This window comes from Peromyscus leucopus, chromosome 20 (genome assembly GCF_004664715.2).
Source record: "Peromyscus leucopus breed LL Stock chromosome 20, UCI_PerLeu_2.1, whole genome shotgun sequence".
Classification (NCBI taxonomy): Eukaryota; Metazoa; Chordata; class Mammalia; order Rodentia; family Cricetidae; genus Peromyscus; species Peromyscus leucopus.
Window position 1 is genome coordinate 54,841,596 of NC_051080.1, and position 12,606 is coordinate 54,854,201.

At 34.4% G+C, this 12,606-nt stretch overlaps 1 protein-coding gene across 6 annotated transcripts in view; it reads right to left on the reverse strand.

Moving 5' to 3' along the window:
- Positions 1-12,606, reverse strand: part of Csmd3 (CUB and Sushi multiple domains 3) — a 1,154,880-nt gene that overhangs the window by 427,739 nt on the left and 714,535 nt on the right. For all 6 annotated transcript variants that reach the window (XM_028867965.2, XM_028867960.2, XM_028867959.2 and 3 more), the window contains one exon: positions 1,399-1,581. In XM_028867965.2, the coding sequence (XP_028723798.1) occupies positions 1,399-1,581 (183 nt within the window). The remainder of the gene's footprint in view (positions 1-1,398; positions 1,582-12,606) is intronic.

The following is a 12,606-nucleotide window of genomic DNA, read 5'->3' on the forward strand; positions in this document are numbered from 1 at the left end:
GTACATAAGAATTATACCTATGTAGTCATGATTTATTCATCCTCAGCTAATCAGGCAAATGCATTTGAAATTAACTATTGCCTGTTTATAAACCATTAGATTCAATATTTTTTTCACTTACTGGAATACTGGGCTTAGTTGAAAATAGTTAAAGATGCCAAACAGTGGGTGGCACATGCTTATAATCCTGGCACTCAGGAGGACCTCTACAAATGAGAGGATATCTAGAGCTATGTAGTAAGTACCAGGCCAGCGAAGAAGGCTTCCTATGAGACCTCATTTCAAACAAAACAAAATATTGACTAGATATTCAAGAATTTTCCAAATTGCTTTAAGGAAATAACATTCACATCACTTTTATTAAGTATTCTAGCATCTTATAAAATGCTTTTAATTACTTTTTCATTTTGGACTGAGGCATGGCTCAAAAGTAGAGCACTTGTCTAACTCAGCCAAGGCCCTGGATTCTATCTCTTGCAACACAGTTTTTTCTTTTATTGTTGGTGTTATTTATTACATAAGAGGTTTTCCATTATGAGACCAATATTATCTATCTGAAAGGCTGTTTGGAATAAAAGATCATCAATTAAAATACTTTAGGAACTTCTAAGCTTTATATGGCATGAATAGATGAAATTTAGTTCTCCTAACTTATTTTCCTCTTTCTCAAAAGGACTGCTGAGGTGGTCTTTATTATGAGTGGGAACTGGCCCACCACTAACAGTCCCTCAAGAGCAGATCTGTATATTTTTCCTCTGAGATTTTTAGGCTAGGAAAGTAAACATTTTTTTAAAATAACACTTTCTTATAATATAATGATGACTATTTACTTGAACATAAAAGTGTATCAATAGATAATACTTATGTTAAGTTTGTTTTAATTAAGCTGAAAATATGTTTTTGTAATCCTAGTATTTTATATAAAATAAACATAATGGATTTTATGCTGTGAGCTCTATACTTTACTGTGAACACCTCCATGAAAGAATAAATTAAGGAATTATAAATAGAAGAGAGGCCCTAAATATTTTAAACAGTTTTAATTACAAATAAACATGTATTATCCTATTAAAGTAAGTGGGCTTGTTAGAATTATCCATGATGTCTAATTTCCATAAGAAATATGCCATGTATAAAGTAGAAAATGTCACTAACTTGTTAGAAGAACACATGTAATATATATATTTGCAATTACCAAGTGAACTATGTTAACTTTATTTAAATCTGTAATGAAATTTATAATTTGGCATAAGCACACATGTTAAAGATAGTATCACAAAGTGCTACTCATTCAAAAATAATTACTTGGTTCCAGCTCTTTGAAATTAATTACAAAAGCAATTATATGCAAGGATGGGGTAACATATGCCATCTAGAAGCAAAGCATTTGGTACTCACAGATACAGATGGGTATATTTGCAGACCATTGGTTATTCTCTTGACAAACAATGGATTTCTCTCCAATTAATTCAAACCCAAACTGGCATTCAAACCTTAAAACATCACGATTAGAAAAACCATCGCCTTCTCTAATTCCATATAAAGGTGTGCCAGGATCGCCACAGCTTTCTTTCTCAATTTCTGTAAAATACAAGAGGTAATTTAAGTTTTGGGAATTACAGATACATGATACCTACACTACAAATGTGCTTAACATGCACTTTCAATGTAATGATACTTCAGAGCAGAAGGATGGGTTCATTTTTCAATCTTAATTTTATTTCTTTTCTACCACTCTTACAGACTGACTTGATGGTATTCTTTGGGGACCAAATGGTTCATTGCTTTCATTTACTAAGGTGGGGTCTTGGTGATATATTGTGCACCCTAATAAACTTGCCTGAGGATCAGAGGACAGAGCCAGCCACTAGATTAGACACAGAGGTCAGGCAGTGGTGGCACACATCCTTAATCCTATCACTTGGGAGGCAGAGATGCACTTGGATCTCTGTGAGTTCAAGGCCATGCTAGAAACAGAGCCAGGCATTGGTGGCACATTCCTTTAATCCCAGTACTGGGAAGCACACATGCCTTTAATCCCAGGATGTCTGGGCAGAGAAAGGTATGCAAGGCATGAGGAAACAGGAACTCACTCTCTTTAGACTGAGGATTTCCTAGAGGTAAGAACTAGTGGCTGGCTGCTCTGCTTCTCTGATCTTTCAGCTTTCACCCTAATATCTGGCTCTGGGTTTTTTATTATAAGACCATCTAAGATTTGAACAACAGGGGTCAGAAGATATTATAACTAAATAGGGTGTTAGAAGACATGAACTTTAGCAGAAGATTATGATAACATGTAGATGTTCTGTCTGTCTTACAAATACACATATACAACACCAAATATACCTACACGCATTTCTCCCAAATACCCAAATTTTTCTAATCAGTGGTATATTATGCAGGAAATTATGATCAGACAAATAAAGATGCATTGTTTACTTTTATGCTCTTTCTGTAATCAATGGAAAGCCTACCCTCAAGATTCTTTTGGATAATTTTTAGTTGACTTAACTGTGTGATAACTACAAAAAAAAAATCTACTTAACAGCAAGAATCAATTTGCATTGTAGTTTGCCCAGATATATTTCTTGAACCAGTGTTTACTGGATAGTTTAAAGAAGGTCGACAAGAAAAATCTATTTCAGAAGCATCATTAAAGTGTAAGCTCTAGAATCATTTGCAGAGAGAGTCGAAATTACAATTATGAAGGTATGATTGCTAACAACAAATTACTGTGGTGGTTGTGCTCATTTGTAGTTGTCATTAAACATAACAAAATTAATTTTTTGCATTAATTCTCATTTTTAATATGAATTATAACTTATAAAACACACATATATAACACATATATGCATAACAAGTACCTTCTCTGTGATATTCCAACACATACATATGTAAAGTAATATTAATTCATGGTTAACAAAGATTATTACAAAAAGTTTATTTTCTGCTAAAAACACTGAAAATCTTAAAATAACTTGCTAGACTTGCAATGTACTGGCTTTCATTCCCAACTCCTGCCTGCTGGCTCATATGACCTGTAACTCCAGTCAGAGGGAATCTGATGATTTCCAGGTCTTAAGGGGTCCCCAGGTGCAGGGCAGGTACGTAGCAGTTATCGGCTGCCTCACTAGGGAAGGTGCTTCAGGGTTGATAGAAATTCCCACCACACCCCCATGGTTGGGCATGGTCGCGCCTGTGGGGCAGGACACTTAATCTCTCAGCCTAGTCATTTCCAGGTCATATGTCCTGCGTGACCCATGCCCCATGGTTACGAGGTCACATAGTCCACAGACATGATTGTGTGATCTCTGCAGGTGGGCCTGTATGAGCAGGTGCGTCTCGGCCTTTATAAGGCACTGCCATATTCCCCCAGTCCCTTTCTCATATGTGTCGTTCCACAGGCCTGATCATCTCTATCCCTTTCTCTTTGTCTTGATAAAACTCTTGTTAGTGGATTCTATCATGTGTTGTGACTTTTCCTTTGGGGCAAGAGCACAGCAAAAAACCAACAAGGGTAAAGCACAAACAACCACCCCTACACTCCAGCCTACACATGTGGCACACACACATACATACAACAAAACATTAATAAATGCAAAATAAAATGTTTTTTTAAAGAGTAGGAAGAAAATTTAATTTCTTAAATTTAATAGAATGTATAGCATCTCCTGCAATCCAACATTCACACATTCAATAATTACTTATTGTTCTGGACTCTACCAGTCTGTTGTGCATTTTTCCAGGGCTTTTTTCCATGATTCTACTACATATAAAATAGATAGGACTTACAATATTTGAAATTATGAATAGATAAAAATATTTCCCACAAAACTATCTTGTTTTCTATTAAGTGCCATACTATACTTTGAGTTTTATTATGCTGTATCATTCAAACTTTCTTTTTTAACCAAACTGTTCTAGAGATGTTCTTGAAAATCTTAAGTCCTCAGCTTAAAACACAAATGCTTATTCTTGCTCTAAAATACTACATTCCCCAGGAGAGTCTACTTATGGTTTAACCTATACTTAAATGTCATCATCATGTATTATTATTATTCCTGTTTGCATCAATTTTTGATATCAAAGAAAGAAGTTAATGCAGTAGAAGAAAATGGATCCTTGATTATTAGAGAACTTACAAAAACCATTGTACAAGTCTGCTATAGCTTTGAGATATCAATTTAGTACTAATTAAATTACATGTGTGATTATTTGTATATGGAAGTGATTCTATTTTAATTTTAGGAATAACAATAGCATCTTAGATATGTGAGAGAAATAATGCCAACAGGTTAATAGGATAACAGAACTGTGACAAGATTTTTACATATCATTATTATAAATATCTGTCAACAATCTTCCTATTTCTTTCTGGGTGTGACAGTACACACCTGCAATCTCAGCACTTGGGAGGCAGAAACCAAAAAGATCAGACTATGGTTTTTATGGACTACATAGTAAGTTTGAGTCCAGCCTCAGCCGTATATGACACCATCCACAAATCAAAAACCTAAACAAAATTTTTCTAAATCTAATCTTATTTATTTGTAGTTACTGGCCTAGTTTTTCTTTTCACACACTTATAACGCTTTACAATTATATTAGCCTACTTAAAAGATTCGCTTAACTGCTTTAACATGTTTCAGTCAATTCTAGCATTTTAGTTTAGTATAGACATCTTTTATTTACAATTCTTTGGTTTTTTTAGATCATTTCTGTTTCTACTTTCTTGAGCTAATATTGTAGTATCTTACTATGCATTTACTCACATTTTAAAGAAACTTTTGTAGTTTTTTTAAACTAAAATAAGTTGTCTCTCAGTTTACTTTTGCATACTACCTTGAATACAATAGTTTATTGCCAATTTAAAATACTCTCCTATTTCCATTTTGAATTATTTTTTACATACAATTTTGGTCTTTAATTTTTTTTTGTTAATTTTTCTTATTGATGATGCTGTTGGTTTTTTTGTTCACTCTTTGAGAGCATTATATAATGTTTTGATTATATTCACCCCAACCCACAATTTTTTCCTCATTGTGCCCCCATTTCCTTCACTCAGTGTTTTTTAATCCCTTATAACCAATTAGTCCTGCCCACATATTTTTGTATGTGTGCTTCTTCACTGGAAAGTAAGTGGTTGACTTACAAGTGACTCCATTCATAGGGATAACTTCCTTCCCATCTCCCAGCAGCTAACGATTTCTAATAGGTCAACAACTCCAGGTGGAATTCTGTGTTCCACTCTCATCTTTCTGCTTGGATTAGGTCTGGCTTGGGAGTCTGCAGGTTTTGTACATGCTTCCTAAAGCACTGAAAATTCCTATGTGCTGGTGGCCTGCTGTATCCAAAAGATAGTGTTTCCTTTCAGTCATCCACCACCTCTGGCTTCCACATTCTTTCTACCTTCTGCAATGATCCTTGATCCTTAGGAAGGATGATCTTGTATATATGTTCCCATGAGGGATGAGTATTTTGTAGTCTCTTACTCTCCACACCTTGGCCAGTTACAGAGTTAATCATGATCTACTACAAATATTTTGGATTAGGGTCGGGAGATGCATTGAACTATGGATATAGCAATTCGTCATTAGGAAACAGAATACTCTTCTGTCTATTTAGTAATGTTACAGTAATTGTCACTCCCTTGGGCTATGGCCTCTCTATCCATGAAGTATTCACCTAAAAACAGTGTCAGTTATGTATTTCATTTTGTGTAGCGGTACTTAATTCCAATAAAAAAAAAAAAGAGGTTGCTTACTCCCATGATACTACTGTACTATCATATCTTGAAATGTTCCTAGCTGGATCTAACTGATATTTACTTTTCTCTTCAGGTAGCTTGCATATTACTTTCCAGAACTGTTAAGTCTAGTCAGTATGGATGAAACTTCCAGTTCTATACAAGGTTGATTTTACCATGTTCTAAGATGCAATTATGTGACATCTTCCATAACAGTGTCATACCATCAAGTTTTGGACAGTAAAAAGAACAATGGCAATAGCAATTTGGGGATCTAGTTCTATTAATTTTTTTTTTCTTTTTCTTTTTTTTTTTTGGTTTTTTGAGACAGAGTTTCTCTGTGTAGCTTTGCGCCTTTCCTGGAACTCACTTGGTAGCCCAGGCTGACCTCGAACTCACAGAGATCCACCTGCCTCTGCCTTCCGAGTGCTGGGATTAAAGGCATGCGCCACCACTGCCCGGCTAGCTCTATTAATTTCTAATGATTAATTTCATTCAGTGTATGTATGTTTCAGAATAACGTTGGATGAAGCATTGAGATCATTCAATTTTCATTTTATTGTAGTCAGACTTATTAATGTACTTAATTATTTTTGTATGGTTATACTGATAACTTCTAAAATAAATACATCAATGTTCAAAAATGAATGTATATGTTAGTATATTTCATTAAGGCAAGGGAACTTTTCCTTCACATATTTTAAATTATTCTACTGTTCTTTGGACACTTTATAGTGATAAGTAGTATTCAAAAGATTGAGGATACATTAGTGAGCAATGATGCTTCCTCACCATCCATTGAAGATTTATAAACAATCAAAAATTACACAACATAATACTATGTAGAGAAACATGGAGCAAAGAAATGCTTGTGGTGAGGAGGAGATGGTGATAGAGACATGCCAAGCTTCACTACTCTTCCACATTCTATGGAGATGGTTTGTTTGAGAAAATGTAGATCATTCTTCATCTGAAACTGTCTTTAGAACTAACTCAAAGTGCCATAGGAACTGTCAGTTAGCCTGTGGATAAGCTCCCAGTGACATGGCCAACTCCCACCAAGCCCCATTTGTAAATGTTCTATTACTTTCTACATTACCATATTAGGAACCAAGATTCCTGTATATGAACCTCTTGAGAAGAAAAATCCACATCCAAACTATATCCAAACTACAGTACCACACGTTGAAAACCTAGAGAACTCTGTATTGATTTGACAGGCCTAACTATGCTTCCTGTATAAAGATAGTGCAGATTTTAAAAGCAAATATGTTACTTACCTCTCTTGGATCTCATAAGTCATGATATAAATTATATATATATATAGTATTTATGTATATATACATATATATGCCTATCATCACTTTTTATTTAGATATCTGTCTCCTTTCCTGAAATACATACCATGTTTTCATCTTTACATTTCAATTGCCTATGTGTATAGCTCAAAAAAAGTAAGTTATTAAACACTGTATATCCACTTACAAAATAACATGTAATAAATATTTGATCATATATAAATGAATGGCTAGCATATAAAAGGACACAAGGTTATCTTTAATTAGAACTCATTAAATGGCACAGTTTACAAAGCTATACAGAACATATATAGAAATCATATAATGACCATTTTCCAGTTATGTCTTTTGAATAAGATAAACCTTTTCATAGTTTTGTGGTTGAAGAATATGAATGTTGGTGTTAATTGATCTTTTACCCTATGATTTATACTCTTCCTTTATGGTGAGAATAAAGACTAATTCACAAGGACACATCATTTCAAGCATACTGTGCTACCTAGCTTTCTGTGGACAGAAATATGGAGCTTCTGTTGGATGACTTGGGTGTGGAGGTCTAGAAGAGAGTGCCATATGGTACTTCTGATCCCTTTTCTCTGCCTGTTCTCTAGGGATGGTTATGTCCATTATAAAAGCTGAGATTACATCAAACAACCATCTCCATACAGTTCTCTGACCGTCAGATGGGATAAATACACTTTGTGAGTTTTCTTAAGCTCTGAACGTGCTTATCTAGTGTATTAGTTTCCCTTAAGTTGCTGTGATAAAACAATGACTAAATCAACTTCAGCATAATAGAATTTATTTCATCTTCCATATCTCAGATCACAGTCCATCATTGGGAGAAGCTATTGTATTTGCTTTATGTTACCGTAATACACACCATGAACAAAAGGAATGTGGAGATTTAAAAAAAAAAAACAAAAACATTTTATTTGGCAGGATCCAGCAAGTCAAGGCTGGAGTTCACGAAAGGAACGTGGAAGCAGAAACTGAAGAAGAACAGTGGAGGAATGATGCTTACTGGCTTGTTCTCCATGGCTAGTTCAGCACACTTATACAATCCAGGGCCAGCTGCCTAGGGGAGGCACCAGTTACAGTGGGCTGTGCATTCCCACATCATTCCCACTCCAATTAAGAAAATGTCCCACAGATATACCTATATGGCAATCTGATGGAGGCAATCCCTCCACTGAAGTTCATCCTTTTCAGTTTGTGCCAATGTGACAAAAAAGGAAACGCCCCATAGACATGCCCACAGAACAATATGATGGAGGCAATTTTTCAATGAGGTTCCTTTTCCCATATATGTCAAGGTTACATAGTCGACTCATTTCATATCAACATACCATTTGTTTCCTGTAGGATATCAGGATATGTCTTACTAATAGATATAATTTACCAGAGAAGAATCAATTCAACACAAGAAGAATTTAGTTCCTTTCCCTATACTTCTAGATTCTATTATTTCATAATAATCTCATCTCTTAGTGTGTAAAACAAGACTGGGATTTCATTAACAAACGGTGCCTTCGGTAGGAGTCATGTAAGTATCTGTGAGTCATTGACAACTAAATTGGTAAGAGACAGAGTATCCAGTCCCTAGAATCAGAGGTAATAATCACCAAGTAGACCCATTTCTCTTCTTTTTCTTCCACATTTTATAGGCAGAGAAATAAGCAGGATGAGATAGATAGAGAAAGATGCTAAAATAAATGAGAATGAGAGGTCAGGGGAAATCTATGCAGAACACTCTGAATGCAGTATATTTGGAGCAATAATAGAAATATAGGTTTAAATGGCAGAGGCTAAAATTTGTGGAAATGCCTATTTCAACACATTTTTTTTTTATTTTTAGTCACCGAGCTAACTTTGATCCTTGATGCCTAAAGTAATATACTCTAATTTTAAATTCCATCAGATTTCCTACCAAAGAGTAACATCTGGCCTTAAAGTGACATAGAACCACACATTGATCCAACTCTAACTTGACAACAGTTGACACGGTAATTCAAATATTTCACAGAGAAGCCATGTAGGTTAAAAGAAAGTGATCTGTAAAAGTTGCAGTTTTGCTGATTCTTAACGTTAAAAAGTCTCCTGGGAATCTCATTACCTCAGCCAAGGGCTTGCAAAACTTGAGAAATAGAGAAGCATGCAGCTAGAAAAGACCTTGTGTGTTAAACTGGGCCTCCTTTCCGGCATCTCCGACAAATGAGACCACAGTCAAGATTTAAAGAGATAAAAGGAAGGAAATCCATACCTGCTGTGAGGAAAGTAGCAAGGAATGTGTGTGCAATAATAAAAGCACAAAGTGTTTTACAACAACGATGAAAACATTGGCAGTTTAAAATTCCTTTAGAATAGGCACAAAAACTCAGGAAAGCAATGTGGAAAATTCAGAATGGTGGCAAATTTACTCTGAGACCAGGATTGCAATTTTTACAGAGCTGGTATGGAACACAACCAGAGATACTCTTTTGAGCTAAAGTGATTGGAGGCATTTAAACGACGCTCACTTTTAAGTATGTTTCACTTTACAGTTATTAAACCTCTATGTTGGTAGAATTACGATCTCTTTTAATGTGACAATAGCAATATGCTTGAGTAGGATGGCTATAGGTAGTAATGACATGCTGCATATTTCAGAAGCTATGTAGGAAGATTTTGAACATTTTCACTTAAGGTAAATGATAATTGTTAAACATATATGCATATATATGCTAATGCTATGTACTGGATACCTATGTCAAAATAGCATCTGATAACTCACAAAGATGTATAGTTTATATGTACATTAAAGGTTAATTAATTTTAAAATAATGCATTTTTATTTTAATCTACATTAAATTACTTAGGATATCATAAATTAATATTTGTTTTGTAGGATGTTGCTAGTTTATTCCTAAAATGATATGCATTTTCCCATTTTCGAGCTGAGATGGCAAATTTAGAGGACCTTTGAGCACTATTCCTGAACAACTGTGAGGAGTTTGGACTCCTTCACATGTCCAAAATGTATGAATTCAGGTTACAGAGCACTTTGTTTCAACCACTGATATTCGTACTTTCTTCTGAAGATGGTATTTTCTGAGCTTCTTCTGCAAGACTCTGCTCAACAACTATAAACTCAGCCTATCCTGTCTCAGAAGAACACACTGCAATCTATAAAGGCAGGACTATAGTGCATTATTATGACTGATACTCTGTATTTTCAAATCTAGTAAAAGGAAACATCTTATGATCATAAAAATTGAATTATTATTATTATTGATATATTTTATGAAGCTTGACAATGACCTGAAATTAACCATAATATGACCACTCCAAAATTAAGACATTGTGCTCTAACCTTAATTTACCAACCTTATAAATTTATATCACTTATTTCATGTACAAAACAATTTAGTGGGATTGATTGGTAATAAATTTCAAGAAACAAACAAACAAACATACAAAACAACCATACTATGTATATGCTTTAGTAGAAAGAATTTAAAGTCTACAGTTATCACATGTAATGTGGATCTCACTCATTTCACTTCTATTTTTACTACGCACCCACTATGTGTGAGGAATTGTGCTTGAGGCTGGTGCCAGACAGGGATTAGTTTCATTTAATATCACAGAATGTGCCACTTTGATGAACTGATTATTTTGAATTAAAGAGAAGAAGCAGGTGTCGAAGATCATAGCACATTCCCCTAAAAACAGGTCATGAAGTTGTTGTTGTTTTGATTAATGTCCCCTCATCCCAGGAAGACTTAAGCTCACTGCCAAAGATGGGGAATGATGTGAAGCAAAGCTGTAAGAAAGTTACTCAGCTAAACTTTACCTTCCACTTATTCCCCTAAACTGTCACTCTGCCTCCACAGTGTGTTGGTTCTAGCTCATGGCCCTTATTATTCCTTGATAGGTGTTTAAGTCTTCTATCTCGGTGAATTAATCATATCCCCATTTCTTGTGAATACGTGTAATACTTTTTTAAAAAGCACATAAGTTCAGCTAACAATCAAACAAAAAATACAAAAGATACATTTTTAAAGTTACTTGGAAGCATTTTTTAAGAAAAAAGAATGGCCAATATCTTTTATAAAATATCAATATTTCTTTAATCTTGCTTGTATTATTTCTCTTACTTTTACAAGCTAATAAATTTTTATTAGAAAAAGAACTATAAAATGTGTATATACATCTGCTCTTCTAATTGGTGTAGGTCAAGAGTTCTCGAACAGCAGTGGATAATAATCTGTGGTTCACCCAAGACACTAAATGAAACATATTTATAATAACAGCAAACTGTAGGGCTGGGTAGATAGCCCGGTTGGTAAAGTGCTTGTCATGAAACAATAATGGCCAATATCTTTTGGAGAAAATATACTTAAAAACCAATGAGACTTTATAAGTCAGGTATCAAGTACAAGTTCTGTTTTTTTGTTTTTTTTTTTTTTCAGATTTCAGTTTTTTTCTTTTTTCTATTAAGAAGTTTTTTATTCATTTTACATACGAATCACAGATCCCCATCTTCCCTCCTCCTGCCCCTCCAGCCTTCCCCCTAACCCACCTCCTAATTATGTATTTTGAATCATGGGGTATACTGTGCTTGAAATTGTTAAAGACTGACTTATGAATTCACCAATGTATCCTCTCCTGTAACTTGCTATTAGGTACTATCTGTAGCACAGGGCCCTTTGTTTATAATTTGAAGACCCTTCAAGAGAACACTTAAGCATTTATCCTAAGTTTGGTTATAGGTGCTTCCCAGCTTGGGGCCAAAAAACCCAGAGATATGCTCAAGAGTAGGTTAATTGTGCTAACCTCACATCAGCAGACCCAGTGATTCATCTCACTATAGATTATTTTACTGTTAATTTTTCAGGTAGGGTGTTCCTATTTGTTCTTTCTTTCATTCATGAAATTATCAGTTTATGTTTCATTTTCAATAAACTTCTTGAAATTTTATAGTGTTCCAAATTTGGGGATGCTATAAGTGTCCAAAGCTGAACATGCTACAAAGAGATATACACATAGTAATTTTTAAGTAAAGTAAGTCTTTTTAAAATGGGATGTATTCGATGCATAGTATAAAGTGAAGAGTTCTATGTAGGAGTGGAAAACAGATGCTGAAGAGATGACTCAGGAGAAAAAAGTACTTACTGCATCATCCTGTGTACCTAAGTATGGATCCAGCACACAAAAGAACATACTTATAACTATAGAGCCAAAGGGAACTGATGTATTTTTCTTACATTCATGTCTTATATATGCATATGTACACATACAGGCACATACAAAATAAGTAAATATGTAAGTTAATGAATTAATTAAATCTTAAGGGAGTAAGAAAATAAAAATTAGTATAATTTAAAAAACTAAAAATTGATGAAATTTCATGACTGTGTGTTTGAAGTTATATGGTTGTATTCTGTGACATTTTAGATAAAAGATACACTTTTATAAAAGAAATGGTATTATGAAACAAAGTGTCTGGTTTGGAAAAAGATCAGATCTTCTACTGAAGTTATTGGACAAGTATGATGAAGTAGAAGATGTGGGTGAAAA